At 53.5% G+C, this 19,734-nt stretch overlaps 1 protein-coding gene across 1 annotated transcript; it reads left to right on the top strand.

Annotated features, from left to right (window-relative positions):
* The first annotated feature begins 14,921 nt into the window (after positions 1-14,921).
* On the top strand, positions 14,922-16,630 carry BRD3OS (BRD3 opposite strand). The gene is made up of 2 exons (XM_035015498.1): positions 14,922-15,013; positions 15,387-16,630. Exon 2 carries the CDS (start codon positions 15,939-15,941, stop codon positions 16,191-16,193), a length of 255 nt encoding a protein of 84 aa, XP_034871389.1. The 5' UTR covers positions 14,922-15,013; positions 15,387-15,938; the 3' UTR covers positions 16,194-16,630.
* The last annotated feature ends 3,104 nt before the right edge of the window (positions 16,631-19,734 follow it).

Raw genomic sequence — 19,734 nt, 5'->3', positions numbered from 1 at the left:
GATGAATGGCTAACACGTGTGGCGCATCCATACCACGGAATGTTATTCAGCCGTCAAAAGGGGTGCAGTTCTGACAGACGCTACGGCACAGACCAACTTCTAGAACCTCACACTAACTGAGAAGAGCCAGACACCAAAGGTTACATATTATAGGACTCCACTTGTATGAAGTGCCCTGAATCCACAAATCCGTGGACAAGAAGGAGCACGGTGGGCGCCAGGGGCTGGGGGAGGGGACGGGGGTCCGTGTGTAAGATGAGAAAGTTCTGGAGACAACTGCGGGAACGTGCTCCATGCCCCTGCACTGTGCACTTACATGTTACCCCCAGTGGTCTATTTTATGTCATGTGTACGCACCAAAAGGAGAGATGCCCGGGCGTGGGCCGCAACAGGGATGAAGCTAGAAGACACCGTGCTCGTGGAAGAAGCCAGACCTGAAAAGCCATGTGTTACGTGACTCCATATACGGGAAATATCCACAATGGGCAAGTCCAGAGACAGTGGGAGGAGGTCAGTGGTGGTCTGGGGCGGGGGCCACGGGGGAAATGCTGAGTGACTGCTTGTGGCTACAGGGTTTCTTGGAGGGGTGATGAAAATGTTCTAAAATTGACTGATGGTGGTTGTAACAACTCTGCGAGTGGACTAAAAGCTCTGACACTGTACCCTTTAAATGAGGGGGTGTACAGAATTATGTCTCAATAAAGCTATTCTACTTAAAAACAAAGAAAGATGCCCTTGGCTCCCACTGCCTTCTGAGCACAGCCAGCCTCCTGGGCACGATTTTCAAGGCCCCCTGCCCCCATTAGAGCCCCTCAGTCTAATTTGAGCCCCCTCCTACCCACCTCCCCAAACCCCAGCCCCGGACTTCATGCACCTGTAATTTTGAACTGCGTGCCCCACCCCTGCCCCACCACTGAGCTGTCTCCAGCAGTGGGCCCTCAGGAGCCTGGTCCACTCACGATATGTGTGCTTCCGAGAACCCATCTCCACCATCTCTTCCCTCAGGGCCCATCTCCTGCCTCCTCAGCACCCCTTCGATGCCTTGCTTGGAGATGTCCACCTGGGCGTGGGGTGGACTCTGGGCTCCTCTGGGCCTGGCTTGTGGGTTCACCTCCTTCATGCTCCTCCCAGTACCCAGCACAGTGCTTGGCATGCATTCCTTCATCCATCCACCCACCTGCCGTCCACCCACCCACCCACTCACCCACCATCCAGCCATCCCCCCCCCACCATCCACCCACCCACCTACTCACCCACCATACATCCATTCATCCACCCATCTACCTAACCATCTATCCATACCCCCACCACCCACCATCCAACCATCCACTTACCCACCCGCCATCCAACCATCCACCCACTCACCTACCATGCATCCATTAATCCACTCATCTACCTACTCATCTATCCATCCACCCAGCCACACACCCACTCACCCACCATCCAACCATCCACCCACTCACTCACCATGCATCCATTCATCCACCCATCTATCCACCCATCTATCCATCCCCCCACCCACCATCCACCCATCCACCCACCCATTCACCCACCATCTACCCACTCACCCACCATCCAACCATCCACCCCCTCACTCACCATGCATCCATTCATCCACCCATCTACCCACCCATCTATCCATCCACTCACCCATCTGCCATCTATCCACCCACCATCCAACCATCCACCCACTCACCATCCACCTACCCACGCACTCACCCACCATCCAACCATCCACTCACCTACTCACCCACCATGCATCCATTCATCCACCCATCTACCCACCCATCTACCCACCCATTCAGAAAACAGTTCCTGAGTACCCACGCTGCACGTGCCTTGTCCTCAGTGGGAGGACGTAGCTGGCCCAGGATTAACACAATTAGGAGGGAGGTCTCAGAAAGACCCACCTTCTCTCCTGCCTCTGGCCCAAGGCCTCCTCTCTCCCCACCCTCCATGGTCAAGACACAGGTCAAAGTTTTCACTGTCCGTCTGGGCAGTCCGTGACATGAACTGTGCTCACCTCGGCTCCCAGGGCCCAGACCCTTGATTTTCTTTCTTTCTTTCTTTCTTTCTTTCTTTCTTTTTTTTTTTTTAAGATTTTGTTTATTTATTTGACAGAGAGAGACACAGCGCGCGAGAGAGAACACAAGCAGGGGGAGCAGGAGAGGGAGAAGCAGGCTTCCCGCGGAGCAGGGAGCCCGATGCGGGGCTCAATCCCAGGACCCTGGCATCATGACCTGAGCCGAAGGCAGACGCTTAACGACTGAGCCACCCAGGCACTCCCCTTGATTTTCTTTGTTGTTGCCATCATGACAGGTCTTCGCTCACAGCCACAGGCGCCGGCCAGGTGGGCCCAGCTGTGCCCGGCTCCTCCTGCCATGGCCAGAGAGGCATGACAGCATCTCCGAGCCCAGGTCCAGGAGTGGCCTGACAACTTCCTAGCCACCCCCACCTGCCTTTCATTTCAAGCAAAACAGACCCTGCTGTCTGCTGTGTTCTCCCCACGCCCGGGGCTTTCCTGCTGCCCGCCCCCACACCCATACTTGGTGCCTGGAGGTGTCCCAGGAAGCAGACTCTAGCGTGCTATTATGGACTGGGTTGACCCAGCCATCTGGCAAGAGCCCCGCTGCTGGCGCTCAGTCCTGTACTGCGAGCTCCTGGCACAGGCGAGTGATCGCTAGAACTTTCTCTAGTGGTGAACTGGGATGGGACAGACACCTATGGGAAGAGAATGTCCTGGGGGTGCAGTAGGAGTAGTCGAACGCTGGGGGGGAGCGCAATGATCAGAGCCCCGGCAGCGGATGCAGGCGGCTGTGAGCGCGCTGGAGGAAGTCGACGGCCGGCCGAGCGGGCCAGCCACCCACTCAAGGCCACGTCTCAAAGCTGGGGCAGCGTTTCAAAGCATAGATAAGGAGACTGTTGGCCCTGTAGCTGTAAGACAGAGGGAGGAGGGGCTCCAGGGAAGGCTGAGCTCTCCAGCCGGCGGTCTCCCCTGTCAGGAGTGGGGCCTGATTGGGAGGACTGGAGCCAAGAGGCTCGGAGGTGGGGACAGCTAGGGGCAGCCCACTGCAAACTTGCCCCCCCCGGGGCTCCCTCTGGAAGCTCTGGGCTGGCAGAACTGGCCACGCCCCACGTTGAAGGCTAGTTTCTCCCCTGTCTCCCCAGAGAGGTCACACCCCTGCATCCTTGGGCTAGCGGTCTGTGTCTTGCACTAAAATGGAAGAATCTTAGTTTTTTATTTTCTTCCTTGAAAAGCCCCTTTGGAAATGTCACACACCATGGCCATTCACTGCTTTGGGGCACCATCCCTTGGTCCTCCAGAGCCTTTCACAGAGCTCGGCACTCCAGGTGACCACGGGAGACGGTTTACTTCGCTGCATGGCCTCTTTTGTCCTGTTCCCTAAGACAAGCTCTATCTTCATTGCTTTTAGCCACAGGCTGACCAAATAACCCCTCCTAGATCGCCTCCAGTTTTCCTGCACCAATTTCCTTGTTAGGGTTTATAGTGGGCTGAATGGTGGACTCCCAAAAGATATGCCTACATCCAATCCCCGAAGCCCCTGACCTTATTCAGAAAAGGGGTCTTTGAGCGCCGCCTGAGTGGCTCAGTTGGCTACGTGTCCGACTCTTGGTTCCAGCTCGGGTCATGATCTCAGGGTCGTGAGATCGAGCCCCGAGTCAGGCTCCACACCCAGTTAAGATTCTCTCTCTCCCTCTGCCTCTCGCCTGCCCCCACTGGCTCTCTCTCTCTCTCTGTCTCTCTCCCTCTAAAAACAAGGGGGTGAGGGACCTTTGCAGGTGTAATTAACTGAGAATCTTGACATGAGGAGATCACCCTGGATTAACTGGGCCCGAAATCCAGTGGCACGTGTCCTTATTAGAGACACACAGGAGGGAGAGGCCATGTGAAGGCTGAGGCGGCCATCCAGGTGATGCAGCCACAGGCATGGAAGGTGGGCATGCTGGTGGCCACCAGAAGCTGGGAGAGAGGCGTGGGGTAGACTCTTTCCCCCAGAGATTCTAGACAGAGTGGGGCCCTGCCAGCAGCTGGGTTTCCTACTGGCCAGGCATGTAGGAATCTTGAGCCTCAAACACATAATGAATGCAACTGCTCGAAAAATATCAAATACACTGAAATTCATGAAGTCATATTGCTATTTTTTAAAAAAAAAAAACCCTGACTTTTAAAAATTCCCTTTGGAGGTTGGTAGAGCACCACCCCATTCTTCTGAAAACTGCCAGGTAAAAGGAAAGAAGAAGGCATTTATTCTGCTTTTCCCATATGAACCATATTTCAGGGTAGCCAAACAGTTGACGAAGAAAATTCTTCCCCATGGAAGAATTCCAGAAGTAAAGTTAGAATCAGAAAATCACCAATTTCCAACCTTAATGAAATAACGGTCCTAAGTGACGATCCGTGGTGGCAGGTTACAATTACCCTGTGAGAGAGGGATGGGGAAATCTGGAAGGGGTACACCAGGCTACTGAGACCCCAAGCCCCTGGTCCCTCTTAATATTGAAAGACAGGCGCACCTGGGAGGCTCAGTTGGTTAAGCGTCCGACTCTTGGTCTCTGCCCAGGTCTTAATCTCAGGGTAAGGAGTTCAAGCCCTGCGTTGGGCTTCATGCTGGGCATGCAGCCTACTTTAAAAAAGAGAGAGAGAGGACGCCTGGGTGGCTCAGTCGGTTAGGCGTCTGCCTTCAGCTCAGGTCATGGTCCCAGGGTCCTGGGATCGAGTCCCACGTCCAGCTCCCTGCTCAGCAGGGAGTCTGCTTCTCCTCTCCCTCTGCCCCTGCTTGTGCTTGCTCGCTCTCTCTCAAATAAATAAAATCTTAAAAAAAGAGAGAGAGAGAGAAAGCCCCCCACGGTATGTGCCTACCCACCCATGAAGGAACCTGGTCAAAAGCTGAGCTTTAGTCTAATCAAGGCTCCAGATCTAACCACCAGTTTTCAGAACACACAGAGGAGAAAATACATTAAGGATACCATGGGGATGCAATCAGCCAAATCCAGGCCACAGATACTCCTACAGAACATAGGATCTGGCTCATTCCACAGTTCCGTGGCAAGGAGATAAACGCAGTAGCGAAGGCGTTACGGAGGAAGAGAGATGTTAAGAGACATGCAGCCAAATGCAGCCAAATGTTTGGATCCTGTTTCAAATTAAATATGTAATGGCATCTGTCGGATCACCCGGGAACTGTGAACACTGACCGAACGTCAGGTACTAATGAGCAATTGCTACTGGAGATGTGACCTGTCGCTGTGGTGACACATAGAAACACCAGCGTATCGGTAGGTGAAAGAATGTGGTGTCTGGCCTTAGCTGGCGTCTGTTTCCTCACGATCTATAATTAGCTCCCTTCGAAAAATCTTCTTCTGTGAGATATGACATGCGGGAATATGCCCACAGCAAATGTGCGGCTTAAGGAGACATTATAACGGAAGAGCGCAAGTAACCAGCACCAGGTCAAGAAAGAGCGCGTCGAGGAGACCCCATGGGCCTCAGCCTTTGCCCATCGCACTCCTCTCCGTCCCCGCAAGCTGACGGCTACACACTGACATCCACGATCCCCGCTTTTTTTTTTTTTTTTTGGTACTTTTACCATCGAAATATGCAACCCTAAATGCTATAATCAGTGCTGCCTCTTTCTGAATGTTACCTAAATGGAATCATTCAGTCGAGTGTTTTAGGGTGCGGGCTGGCTTCTTTCCCCTCCACGGTTGTGCTTCTGGGATTCATTCGTGTGTTTGCACGGACCGTGGTTCATTCATTGTCAGGGTTCCGTGGGAACACGCCGCAACTTCTCTCCCGGTTTCTGAGAGCCCGGACGCTGGACGATTACAGCCCAGGGCTGCTGTGTGCATGCTTCCCCATGGGCGCAGACGCACGCGGCTCCCCTGGGTGGGCCTCTGGGAGCGGAACGGCTGGATCACAGTCCCGGGGCCCTCGGACTTCGTGGCAAGGTACCGTGCAGAGCTGGATCCGTGTGCACGGGCAGCGTGGAGAGCTAGCATCGTCCACAGCCCTGTCGTCGCTGGCATGTGGATGGGTCCATCTTTTTGTGCTTTTAGACGTTCCTGTGGATATGGGTGGTTTCACACTACCATCTTAATTGGATTTTTTTTCTTTTTTGAAAGATTTTATTTTATTTTTTTTTTAAAGATTTTATTTATTTATTTATTTGAGAGAGAGAGAGAGAGAGAAACAGCATGAGAGGGGATAGGGTCAGAGAGAGAAGCAGGCTCCCTGCTGAGCCGGGAGCCCGATGTGGGACTCGATCCCAGGACTCCAGGATCATGACCTGAGCCGAAGGCAGACGCTTAACCAACTGAGCCACCCAGGCGCCCGAAAGATTTTATTTTTAAGTCATCTCTCCACCCAACGCGGGGCTCGAACTCACAGCCCTGAGATCAGGAGTCGCGCGCTCCACTGACTGAGCCATCTGGGCGCCCCTTAATTTGGATTTTCTTGGTTACTTTTTTTTTATACTGTTGGCTCATCTCCTTTTCTTATTAAATTGCAGGAGTTCTTTCTGTATCCTGGACGTGAGACGTGCACCAGTTTCCGAGTTAACGTCCGTCAGCTCCAAACCACCCTTCACCACCAGCCTGGAGGTGCTGGGACGTCGCCTGCAGCTGTGTGGGGCTCTGCCAGCAGGTGCTGCTGGAAGGCCGCAAGCCTGCCTGCTCCCCGCCCCAGCCGTGCCCCACCAGCCTTCTGCACCGTCAGGCTTCAGCAGCAGTGTCCCTGGCGCCTGCGAGTCCAGTCGGCGGCTGCCAACCCCGGCAGGGCCAGGGTCCCGTGACTGTCCTCAGGGCAGCACCTCCGGGCCCTCCTCGGAGGTCTGGGTCCCGTCTGGGTCCAGGAGGCCCTGCCCTCCAGCCCAGAGAAGCAGCACGCCCCCAGCAGGGCCCCTCCTCAGAGCTCCAAGGGGCCATCTCTATGCTGCCTCTTTTTTTTTCCTTTATTCTTCTCTTTCTTTTTCTTGTTTTCCTTATTCCAGCCTCTTCCTTGGTTCCCTCAGCGCTAGAAGGCTAGCTGCATCCTGCAGCTGCCGCCTCCACGGAGCTCAGGGGTCTAGGCTTCCAGTGCCGACGGTTTGGCTGGATGGTTAAGGAATGGAGAGAAACTTGCTGGGAGCTTGGTGACAAGGAGGTCTGGGGAAGAGGCAGTGGACGGTGTCCTAGACAGGACGCAGACTGTAAAGACGTCTGCATCCCTGGTGGATGTCGCCAAGGCCCATCCCCTGCAGAGGAGGCTCTCAATAATCAGATGGACATGGGACCCGTTCTGTAAACGTTTTGGCCTCTTGCTCAATGGCTCATGTGTACAGTGATCATGGTTGGAGGGACACAGGCGCGGCTCAGACCACTCCACCGACCTCCACCACCGGAGCTGATCTGCCTACTGCCACTGCGGGGGGGCCTCGCCCACCAACAGCCAAGGCCAGTGCTGGGCCCTCGTTATGGCGCCCTTACATGGCGGCCCGCCAGCCAAGTGGTGGCACGCTTACGACACTGGACTGGCCTGTCATGGAGGAGACAGGAGTTCCACCCGTCTCACTGGAATAGACACGGATTCTGGACGAGGACTGGCTTTCCCTGCCCTTCCTGGAGTTGGGCGGTGCCTTGTTGACCATCACGGTTTCCCGCACAACAGCGCTCCTGAGCGAGGAACTCACTCCTGAACAAAAGAAGCCAAATAGTGGGCTCGTGCTCATGGAATTCACTGGTCTTCCCTATGCTCCATCACCCAGAAGTGCCCACCTAATAGCAAGTGGGGTGGCCCACCAAGGACATGGTTAGAGCACCACTTGGGAGCAACACCATGGAAGTTTGAGGTCCTCGCTCACAGATTCAAGTGAGTGTGTGCTTCGAACCAGAGACAGATACGGGGTGCTGTCTCCCCCACGGCCAGACTCCTGGTGTCCAGGACCCAAAGGACACGAGGGGCAATGGCTCCCCTGATTTCTATTAACGCTTCACAGCGCTCTCTCTCTCTCTTTTTTTTTTTTTTAAGATTTTACTTATTTATTTGAGAGAGGGTGGGGGGGAGGAGCAAAGGGAGAGGGACAAGCAGACTCTGTGCTGAGTACAGAGCCCAATGTGAGGCTCGATCCCAGGACCCTAAGATCATGACCTGAGCCGAAATCAAGAGCCAGAGGCTTAACCGACTTAGCCTCCCAGGTGCTCCTCACAGCCCTCTTAATCCCACCCCCACCTCTGAGCTCTGAAGGCTCAGAAATCTTGGTTCTCTAGGGAGGAATACGTCTACCAGGGAGCCTAGAATGGCTCCTTTGACTTAGAAGATGAAAGGCCCACCTGGAAATATGGGGTTCCTCATACCACCGCATCAAAACACTAAGAAGTAGGTAGGGGTTTTAAGTCATCTCTACACCCAACATGAGGTGGCGCGAGCCAAGCTATTCATGCTGTTTGACAAAGTCCAAGTACAGGGGACGATCCTGAAAACAGGAGACTCCACAGCTGGCTCCTGCTATTCTCTTTCATTTTGTTTATGGCAATCTTTATAATTGTGGGAATATTTCTGGGCTGGCTCCTGCCATTCTTTTTCATTTTATTTATGGCAATCTTTATAATTGTGGGAATATTTCTGGGGTTTCATGATAAAGTGACTACTCATCTTAGTTACGCCTATCTAAGCAATCATAATGAAGCTAATTCCACGAAGAATTAGTTTCTATAGAACAAAATAACAAGACAGTCACGCTCTGTCTAGCACCTTTCTCTTTGCGTACTGTTTTTTAGTTTTAGCAAAAGCCAATAAGCGGAAATTAATAAAGGTCATGTTAATCATTACAAAGGAAAAATGAAAGAAGGCTATGGCTGTAATCCAGAAAATGATCTAAGATTTGGAAAAACAAAAATATCCTAACATATAAATAAAGTTCCTCCGAGGCTGTCAGCAGGAGATGCTTGCAACCTGATCCTGTGTCTGTGTCTCCTCATTCGCCGCCGCCGTCCTTTCCTATGAGAGACCCACCCCGGCTGGAGCTGGACTCTGGCAGGTGGTGCCCAACGGTGGGGCTCGACTAGGTAAGCCTTTCTACGAGGACGGATAGGACTCTGCTCGTGGGTACTGCAGACCCCTCTGTGAAGGAATACAGAGTAAGAGTGAGCAGAAAGACAGAACTTGGAGAAGCTATGGGCCATAATGAGTCAAAGGAACGACGACTCTTTATTGATATTATTAAGCATATGATTGAAAAAAGAGGTGTTAAGGTTACTCATGCTCAACTGGCTAGATTTTTGACCTTTGTAGAGACCTGTTGCTCTTGGTTTCCGAAAGATGGTAGTCTTGATATTAGAACATGGAACAAGATAGGGGAGGAAGTGCGGTTATACTATCCTAACCACGGTCCTGAGAATGTACCCGTGGAGGCATTCTCTCTATGGACATTGTTAAGAGATATGTTAGATCCTATGCCTAGCTCACAGGCTTTACACAAAAAATTACGGGAGACACATAACGCTGCCCCCACTGAAGAGACACCTCTATTACAAAAATCAGCCTCTCAAGTACTGGTAATAAATGAAATGAAATCAAAGGATGAGGACAAAGATAATAAAAGAGTTGAAGGGAGAGATGATCAATTGTCCTCCGAAGATGAGGTAGCCCTTGAGGAGGAGGCTGCTAAATATCATGAACAAGATTGGGAACTTTTTGCAAATGCCACAGCCCCTGAATGCGGCTCTGTGATTAATCTACATAGACAGTTAAAAGTTCCACAGAACAAGGCCTTAGTTCGTAAAAAACCCTTGCCACCTATTAAGAATATTGGCTTTAAGGGAGCAATGCCGGAGGCCTTGCGAGATGGGGATTTAACCTTTAAATGTTTTCCAGTGATTTTTGATGATGAATGGGACGAATCTCAGTGGGAACCACTCCCTTATAAGGTCTTAAAGGAACTAAAAAAGGCCTAGACGCCCTGACCATATGGAGGTGGTCACGGCATGTGTGGGTCCCCCTCATGCTCTCTTGGTGCAAGGTCATGGCCAGTTACAGGTAAACAAGATTAATCATACCTATTATGTATCCTGTTCAAAATGTACATTAACTAATTGCATTGGTCCAACTGTTGGACCAACTGTCTTTATAGTTGTTCATCAACCTCCTTACGTAGTGTTACCTGCAAAATTAGAAGAACATTGGTATGATGATCCTGGCATGTATACGATTCAGCTTGTAGGTAAAGCCTTACGCCGCCCTAAGAGATTTATTGCGGCACTTATATTAGGTATTACTGCTCTTATAGGAATCCTAAGTTCTTTTGCTGTATCTACAACTGCTTTAGTACAGAAAATATATACTGCACATCATGTGGATAGATTAACCCAGAATATTTCAACTGCACTTTATTTGCAGGAACAAATAGACAAGAAGTTTGAGGCACGATTAAATGTTCTAGAGAAAACTATATTATATGTAGGAAATCAAATTCAAAATCTCAAAACTCGGTTAACCACTAGATGCCATGCACAATATAAATGGATCTGTGTCACTCCCCACCATTATGATTCCTCGTCTGTCCCTTGGGACAATGTCAAAAATCACCTATTGGGAATATGGAGCAATGATAATGTATCCTTGGACTTAAACTCCTTGCAAGAAAAAATTAAAGACATTAGTTTAGCACATGTGTCCTCAGCCACAGCCTCAGAAGTTGCAGATTCCTTTCTTGCCACTTTGCAGAAATATACCTCCACTACTGCCTGGTTTCCATCCCTCATCAATCTAGGTATATCGGCACTAATTATTATCTCCCTTTTGTTTCTCTTTCCAGTCTTCGTCAAATTACTAAGTAGAGGAATAAAACAAATTTCATTTGGAATTGAAGACTTTGCAACTGAAGGCCAAAAATAAAGAAGGGGGAGATGGCGTGAGCCAAGCTACTCATGCTGTTTGACAAGGTCCAAGTACGGGGGACGATCCTGAAAACAGGAGACTCCACAGCTGGCTCCTGCTATTCTCTTTCATTTTGTTTATGGCAATCTTTATAATTGTGGGAATATTTCTGGGCTGGCTCCTGCCATTCTTTTTCATTTTATTTACGGCAATCTTTATAATTGTGGGAATATTTCTGGGGTTTCATGATAAAGTGACTACTCATCTTAGTTACGCCTATCTAAGCAATCATAATGAAGCTAATTCCATGAAGAATTAGTTTCTATAGAACAAAATAACAAGACGGTCACGCTCTGTCTAGCACCTTTCTCTTTGCGTACTGTTTTTTAGTTTTAGCGAAAGCCAATAAGCGGAAATCAATAAAGGTCATGTTAATCATTACAAAGGAAAAATGAAAGAAGGCTATGGCCGTAATCCAGAAAATGATCTAAGATTTGGAAAAACAAAAATATCCTAACATATAAATAAAGTTCCTCCGAGGCTGTCAGCAGGAGATGCTTGCAACCTGATCCTGTGTCTGTGTCTCCTCATTCGCCGATGCCGTCGGAGCTGGACTCCGGCAATGAGGCTCGAATTTCCGACCCCGAGATCAAGAGTCGCTCGCTCTTCTCACTGAGCCAGCCAGGCGCCCCAACACTAAGAAGTAGGTTACCTTGCTGGCTGGGGTGATGCATCCCTCATACCAAGGAGAAAGTGAGTCGTTGCTTCACACTGAGAGCAGGAAGAAGTAAGGCTCGAACTGGGGGGATTGTCTGAGGTACGTTTTAGCATTTCTGCCACCCAAAGTAAAAGTTAATAGAAAGCTACCACAAAATAAATAAATAGGATCATTGAAGGTTCATGCCCTTTGGGAATGAAGGTATAAGTCACCCCAGTAGTTAAAAAAAACTTGCCCAACTGAGATGCGGCTGAGGGCAAGAAATTCTCGACAAGGACTGTGCAGGAGCGAGCACATAGCAGCTCTCCATGGTCCCCCCACCCCCACTGCCTGTTAAGCATGTATGTTTGTATCTCCTCATCCCCTTTATTATTTTCAGGAAGTGTTGTTGGAAGCGACTTTGCAATTTAGTTTCAGGGAGAAGGATATTCAGACGGAAGGAGACCCGAATCAGAAAGGTCTGTTGGACTTTGCATCTCCTCCAGCTGGGGAGAGGCCAGATTGTCTCACTCTAGTATGGAAGAGAGTGGCATCTTCTTAGGCAGACATGTGGAGCTAGGTTTTGGGGTTCTGCTTCTGTTGTATGGGGTTCCAATATGCATAGAAATGTGTGTAGGGCAGCTGAATGAATGAAGGGCGGGACTGTGCCCGTTCTGTAGTTTTGGCCTGTCACCCACGGCCTTTGCGTTAAACGTGATCCAAACATCCTTTACGCTCTGCTTTGTGATGCTCCGACCAGGACTCTGCGAACCTCATTTGTCCCTTTGCCAGAGTCTCCCTGGTAGGCTCTGGGAGACAGACTGGGAACTGCAGAGGGAGGCCAAACTTGCTCCTTCCTCTCTGCTTCCTGCGGGCTTCCTGCCAGTGTGCACGCCCCAGCAAAGATTTTTCACTTTTTTTTTCCCCCTGAAGCAGCTGCTGAATCCAGTCTGTGGTTTTCCCAACAAGCACAAAATCCACTTTATCATGTTGCCAGAGGCAGCATCTGGCTGGCGTCCCTTTCCCGGGGCCTGGGCCCCCCGCTACTGGGGCACTCAGGGCAGAGACACCAGCTCAAGCTGCTGGTGCCCCCTCCTCAAAAGTCTGAGTTTCAGCTCCATACTGTCCCTCCTCTGAGTTCCTAAATTCTTACAGAGTCTCCATAATAGTACTTTCAGTAATAGGACCCTCCTTTGCTCCTTTAGGTTTTGAGGTGGTAGTTGCTTCCTGCTGCCACTACTTCTGAGAAACTTTAGACGTTTTTATTTTATCTTGACAGTTACCTGGTTAATAACTCTGTGCCTGGGCACCTGGGTGGCTCAGATGGTTAAGCGTCTGCCTTCGGCTCAGGTCATGATCTCAGGGTCCTGGGATCGAGTCCCACATCGGGCTCCCTGCTCCTTGGGAGCCTGCTTCTCCCTCTGCCTCTCTCTGTGTCTCTCATGAATGAATAAATAAAATCTTTAAAAAAAATAATAATAACTCTGTGCCTTGGAACAACCCCTTCCATTAACTTCTCTCCGGTCAACTCATTGGTGGGATCTCTGTCTTGGAACTGGACCCTACGTCCCTTCCCTTATCGATGACATATAGATTGCAAATTTCCTCTCATCTCTGTGATTTTCCTTTTCACCTATTTTTTTTTAAATTCCAGTTAGCTAACTTTTTTCCCACTTTTAAAATAAACTTTTTAATTTAGGAAAGTTTTAGATTCACAGAGCGATTGCAAAGGTACTTCAGAGTTCCCATACACCCTGTGTATATGACGTATATGTGTTTATTTCCTAGCCTATGCCTTTAGAGTTCTCAGTTTCCCTCCAGGCACGATTTTAACTGCATCCCACAAGATCCGGACATCTTGTATTTTCATCCTCATTCCATTAAAATACTTTACAATTTGTATTGTGAGTTCCTCTTTGACCCATGAGAAATTTAGAAATGTTTCCTAATGATGAAAAACATGCTTTCTTCTGGTTACCTTTTCATTGTTGTTTTATAGACCATTCTTCCTGCGGCCTTATTTATGTATGACTTGAACTTGGACATGTGTTGAAACCGACTCACCGCTGGCGCATGGTCTGTTTCCCGAATGTTCTGCACCCTTGTGCAGGACGCGCGTGGGCGGTGTGGGCGCGAGGAGTGCATTCCCGGGGCAGGGGTGGGGGCGGGTGGGGTGCAGGTGCAGCGTCCCACGGACGCCCTGCTGGACCACTTTCTTCATCAATGCTGCGGAGAGACCGCGAAATACCCCCGGAAAGGGAGCGAGCAGACGCCACCTGAGGGTATTACTGGTATGCCTGGAGGGGGTGCGGAATTCTCGGGGGCGGCATGGGGACAGGGGCGCTCAAGACATCATTTTGGGAGAGCCCTAAGGGGGCAGACTCGAATTATTACTTTTTAATTTTTATTTGGGTTTTAGTTAACGTTACAGCGCAGTATCGGGTTCAGGAGTAGACTTCAGCGATTCATCGTTTACGGGCAACACCCAGTGCCCATCACAAGCGCCCCCCTGAACACCCATCCCCCACGATTACTTTTTTAAATGTACAGATTTTTAGCAGCAGGGATGAGGACAGCAAACGCTGCAGCACTGCCAGAAGTGGCCGAGCGGCGGTACGAAACCACCGTCCGTGAACGCCCGGACCAACGGCGACGGAGGCGGGACCGGGAGACGCGCGCTCCCGCCCTCTGGATCGTTTTGCTGGCCTGCCCGGACTCGGCGCTCGGCTGGGCACGCCTGCGCCGCTGCCATGGAGACGCGGCCGCGGGCCAACCGGCTCCGCCCCTGCCCCGCAGCGCCCGGCCCCGCGGCCCGCGCCCCGCCCGGCTGTGCGCGCGCCCCCGAGGCCCCTTCGAGGCGCGCCCCCGAGGCCCCTACGAGGCCCCTCGGCGCGGGCGACTGGGGCGCCGGCCGGCGACGCGAGGCGGGAGGTGCTGGGGGGCGGCGGCACGGGGGCGCGGGTGACTGGGGCGGGAGGCCGTGGGGGGAGCGCGCCTGGCGATGGGGGCGCGGGTGACTGGGGCGGGAGGCGCCGGGGAGAGATGGTGATGGGGCCGCCGGTGACTGGGGCGGGAGGCGCCGGGGGCGCGCAGGTGGGCAATGGGAGGCCTGGACAGGGCGACAGGGAGACCCTGGGCGCGAGGCAGGGATAGGTGGAGGACCCAGGATGCTGGGGAGGCAACCAGAGGGGCCGTGAAGGGCTCCCGGGCGCCCGCGCGGCGTTGGGGAGGATCTGCGGCAGCCAGCAGCGAGGGCGGGGCTGGGTGAGCGGGCCCCGGCCATGCAGAAGGACAATCTTGCACGGCTGGAAAAGCGGTTTTTTTGGGGGGCGGGGGGGGGGGTAGTCGATGCTTCCCTGTTTGGTTTCCACCTGACATCATTTTTCCGTCCAGCCCAGGGGCCCCCCAGCTGCCTGGAGCAGAAGCAGGACCCTGGTGGCTGGGTGAGTACCGACCTGCCTTCAGCACGGGCAGCCTGGGCAAACCCCTCTCTGGCCGGGTGCTTGCCGGACCAGTCCCGAAACCTGTGCCCGCTCGGGTTCTTAGGACTTCATTTCCCAGATCTATACGCTGGCACTCCCACGGGCGGCTTACCCAGTATCCCCGTTAGTTCATAAAGGCACTGGGAGTCGTCACAGGTCTGCCACTTGAACGCAGGCTCATGGTCTGGGTCACCCGACAGCAACTGAAATGCTGACATGCACCAGTAGCTTGGTTGGAGGCTCTGACCCCAAGAGCTGAGATTTTGTGCCGTAAAGCCTCCCCTTGCCGCTGGGCTGTCTCCCCGCCTCTGACAGCACGTTCATTTCTTTGTAGTGTCTGCCTGGCGAGAGCTGAGGACACAGGACTGGCTCCATCAGAGAGGCCCCGTGGCACTGGAAGCCGACCCAAGCACGGATCAGCGGAGGGCAGTTATGGGGACGGAGCTCAACATCTGTGTAGCTGTACGATGTCATCTCAGGCAGGGCACCAGATACATAAGTTAAGTGGGCCGAGCCGTGGTGTCGGAATCGCAGTGGACACCGGCCAGGCCTCCCCAGCTGGGAGCCTAGTCCCTGGCGGCTGGACATCTGATAAAGCGCGGTCCAGGGCGCCCCTGTGCCGCTCGCTGGTTCTCAGGTCTTGACAGCGCCCCGAGGCTCCTCTCAAGTTCCCTCGCATTGCATCCCTCCTGAGGGTGTTGCCTAAGCGTGGCCCGAATTCGTGCTTTTTACCACTGAGCTAAGTAAGGAACCGTCAGAGCCGAGGGCTGGCGAGGTGGTTGATGAGTGCCCGACGTGCAGAGCAGTGGGCGGCTGCGCACGCCCAGGACTGGCTCCGCGAGGCCCGGCGCGCGGGCGCCCAGGCGCGGGGAGCTGCGGGCCAGGGATGAGCGGCCGCGTGCCGCTGGCGGAGAAAGCTCTGTCGGAGAGCTACGCCCGGCTCCGGTACCGGGACGCCTCCCTGCTCATCTGGCGGCAGCAGCAGCAGCAGCTGGAGTCGGCGCCCCGTGGCACCTACCTGAGCCGGAGCCGCAGCATGTGGTACTCGCAGTACGGAAACGAGGCCATCCTGGTCCGGGACAGACACAAGCTCGGAGTGTCCCGGGACACGGGCCAGTCCAAGTTCTGTGCAATCATGTAATTCCCGGTGGGACACCCAGGCCCAGGCGCTGAGCTGTGCGGAGATCAGCCACGCTTCCCTCCCGGAGTGGCCTTGGCGGTTTCCAGGCCTTACTGGGAGATTCTGGAGAGTGGACGCGAAGCCCCAGCTGTGCTTCTAGAGCCCAAGAATGCCCGCCGGGGCTCCCAAGCCGTCTCCACGCATCACGCGGCCGGCAGACCCGGCTCCGGGCTCGCTGCCAGCCCTGCCAGCGCGCCGGAGACGCGGCTTTTCTCTTAGGTTTCCAAGCAGACCCAGCAAGAGGGTCTTCACACAACCTTTTCAGAACTTTCCAGGTCGTTTCCAGTATTCCCTTCTGCCTGGTAAAGAACGGGACAGATCTAGAAGAAGGTGAAGGAGTTCGCGTCAGGCCCGGCCGAGCATCGCGTGCGGGGCCAGGCGGGGTCAGCGGCCAGCAGCAGCCCCGCGGCGGGGCCTTCGGCGACGAGGAACGGGCGTCTCGTGCAGTGCGCGGCGGCAGCTTCTACGCCAGCTTCCACGTACTCGAGGGCGAGCATGCCAGGGCACCCACAAACATTCCAGAAACCAAGAGTTATCCTTAAGTTCCGCGTCCGCTGCTTACGGAGATTTCGGACAGAATCTCAGGGCTGCAAAGGGCAGGCTGGGCCTCTGCGGGGAGGCGGCAGCCCGTCGGCCCTGTGGCGCCCCCGTGAGGGCAGTTCTTGGGAGGCATTTGCAAAGGATGTGCGGTCCGCTGTAACTGGTCTGCGTGGCTTTGCAAATGTGGGAGTATCTTTTGTCAGAGCTGATTTTTCTAAATAAATATGCTTTGGGACACTCCTTCCTTCCCCACTCTTTTACCTGTTTGTTCAGAATACGTTGAGTTGGCTTCAGGTTTTTTTCAGTAACAGGAGAATCTAATGATTGCTACAAACCCCATTACAGAAATGCATAAAGCACAGCAAAAGTGTCCTGCGCAGACGACCACGAGCAGCAGCTCTGCGTGTGCAACCGTGCACAGTTCTGAAGGCACGGCCTGCACTGCGCATCTCGTCCTGGAGGTTTCCTCTTGCCCAGCCGTCCAGACGGACATCTACGTCATGCTTTGAATGTCTGACCGGCAGCACTCCCATGAGCCCACAGGAGGGCAGAGATACTTCCCGTTGCTGCCCTGCACACAGCATGCCGTGAGCCTCGTCGGACGTGGATCTTTTTGTGGGTGTGCAAGTTCATCAGCAAGCATCCCGGAAGTGGAACTCTGGGTCAGAGCACGTTCCCCAAATGTCAAAACGTCCAGCCAGAGGCTAGGCCTTAGTGATGGATCCTCGGCTTGCCTGCTGTGTGGGTCAGGAGGCTTAAAGTCACGTTTCCTCAATCTCCTCCCGGAGTTGAAGAGGGAAGCTGGCCCCATCTACACCGAGTAAGATCTGCCGTAAGGGCCTGCTTGCCCAGCAGCCCTGACACTGGGATCACCCAGTAGATCGTTTGCTCAACATCTTTGCAGTTCAGTCTAAGTCCTGCTTGGGAAGAAAGCAAACTGCAGAGACTCGTCTGGAATGCCTTTGCTGTATGTTGATGTGAGCCTCAGATTAACCTGAGTACGGGGGGCAGTTAGTCTGACCCCAGGCACGGAAAGCACCTGGGAAGACAAGCACTGGCCACGGCCGAGGTCTGCATAGGTCAGGGTGTGCAGGTGACCAACGTGCACTGGCCGCCCATACGACAGCAGGTGCTACGCTGCTCAGAGCCTAGGAAGCCACCATCTGCCAAAGGGGAGCCCAGGCGGCTGGTTTCCCCGGCCGGGGCTGGAGCCACCGAAGTGGACACGGCCCAGTCCCCGTCCTTGGGGAGGTCAGTCTGGATGAGGCGGGGAAGAGTCTGCACAAGGATGGCACGTGCTGAGGGGATGCTGGAAGGGTGCCTGCTGACAGCCGGGGGACGGGGGCTGGGGGGGGAGGGTGCCATCGAGAACCTCTCCCCAGGACGGCTCTGCAAGGCCAGGCGCTAACAGCCAGGACTGCTCAGAAAACAGTGTCAGAGGCGCCCATCTGCCGTCTATGGCTCGCAGAAGCCTCTCCTCCGTGCCGGGCTCTGCGCTGAGTGCTGGAAGACTTCAGCAGACGGGAGACTGTGCCAGCAGGACAGTGTCTGCTGCCTGCCGTCCAGGAACCCGCCCCGGAACGTGCCCCAGCGCGGCCGGAGCGCAGGGAGGCATCTGCCCAGAGAGGAGGAAGAGCGAGCGAAGACCACAATGTGACCGAGGTTGTGCTTCTATGAAGAGGGCCGCTTGTTCTAGAGAACAGTTAGCGGAAAAGAAAGGCTACAGTGATGTCCCCCAAATCCAGGTGCCTCCTGCCCAGGCTGAGGACCAGAGCTACTTCGACGGCCGAGCGTTCCAGGGTGTAAGCTTCAGAGCATCTCCACACGCGCACCCGCGGGGCTGGGAGCCACCAGAAAGCACAGGCAAAGGCACATACAGGCACCTTTTTTTTTTTGGTTTTATTATGAAAACAAAACAAATGCCCCAGGAGAAGGGTCCATGATTACCAGAAACATCAAAGAGTACTTTCTACCATTTTTATTCTGTTGTGTGGAGGCCAGCATTGCAATAAACAAGCTAAAACTACTTACATTGGACTCATTTTCAGTAACTGACATTTACAGGAATATACTAGAAACGGCACTAAAAAGTTTAAGAAAAGTTACGGTAAACTTGCATGCACATCATACAGAAAAGTAACAATTTAAATATAAAAAAGAAAAACTTCTGGAAGCGTGATGCCAGTATTGAGAAACAGGCTACACTGGGGGGGGAACGCATCCTTTCTCTGGGTGCTGTTCTCCCCAGAGGGCTGTCACAGACGTGGATGTTGCATAAGAACAAAAAGAGAAACGAAAAGAAAACATATCTTACAGTTTGTAAGCAAGGTGACGCCGCCCAGCATGAGCACGGGTCTCTGCCCCCTGGGCCTCCGGGGCTCCCGTGAGGCCAACCTCCTAACCACATGGTTCCTTCCCCCTCGAGAAGAGGCCGTGAAATCTGCCCTCAGGTTCTCCGTGACACGACAGCCCTGCCTGTCCAGCTGCGGTCTCCCCGACACAGAGAGACGTGGAGATGGCAAACACCCACAGGCTGACCTCGAGGGGGCTGAGGACGTTCCCCCAAACTCAGAAGAGAACTCGGCTTTGAAGTCTGCACAGAAAGCCTTAAGAAACCACAGCACCATTGAACTACACTGCTCAGGATGGACGGCAGCCCTCTGCGCATGGCGGCCTCCTCCTGGGGGCAGGGGAAAGGGGCAGAGGTGATCCAGGACCCATGTCTCCCGCAGAGCCAGCGGACAGTGAAGTGTTCTGAAATGCCTGCACTGTGCCGGGCTCGAGGACCACACGCTCCCCGACCTGACGGCTCACACAGGCGACCACCCCCCACCATGCCCGCAGCTGGACAGGTGCTCCATGGGAGCCCCCCACGCGCCCCCCAGCACCCTCTGCTCGGGGAGGCGCGCTTGCTGCACATTGCCAGAGAGATCCTGCTTTAAGACCATCCTTCGTGTCATGT

This window comes from Mirounga leonina, unplaced genomic scaffold (genome assembly GCF_011800145.1).
Source record: "Mirounga leonina isolate KUSES-001 unplaced genomic scaffold, KU_Mleo_1.0 Mir_170, whole genome shotgun sequence".
NCBI classification, from domain to species: Eukaryota; Metazoa; Chordata; class Mammalia; order Carnivora; family Phocidae; genus Mirounga; species Mirounga leonina.
The sequence above is the reverse complement of the archived record's forward strand: the minus strand, read 5'-3'. Positions and strand labels throughout refer to the sequence as shown.

Excerpts from the sequence above, each read along its gene's own strand:
- BRD3OS (XM_035015498.1), top strand. The coding sequence starts at position 15,939 with ATGAGCGGCCGCGTGCCGCTGGCGGAGAAAGCTCTGTCGGAGAGCTAC.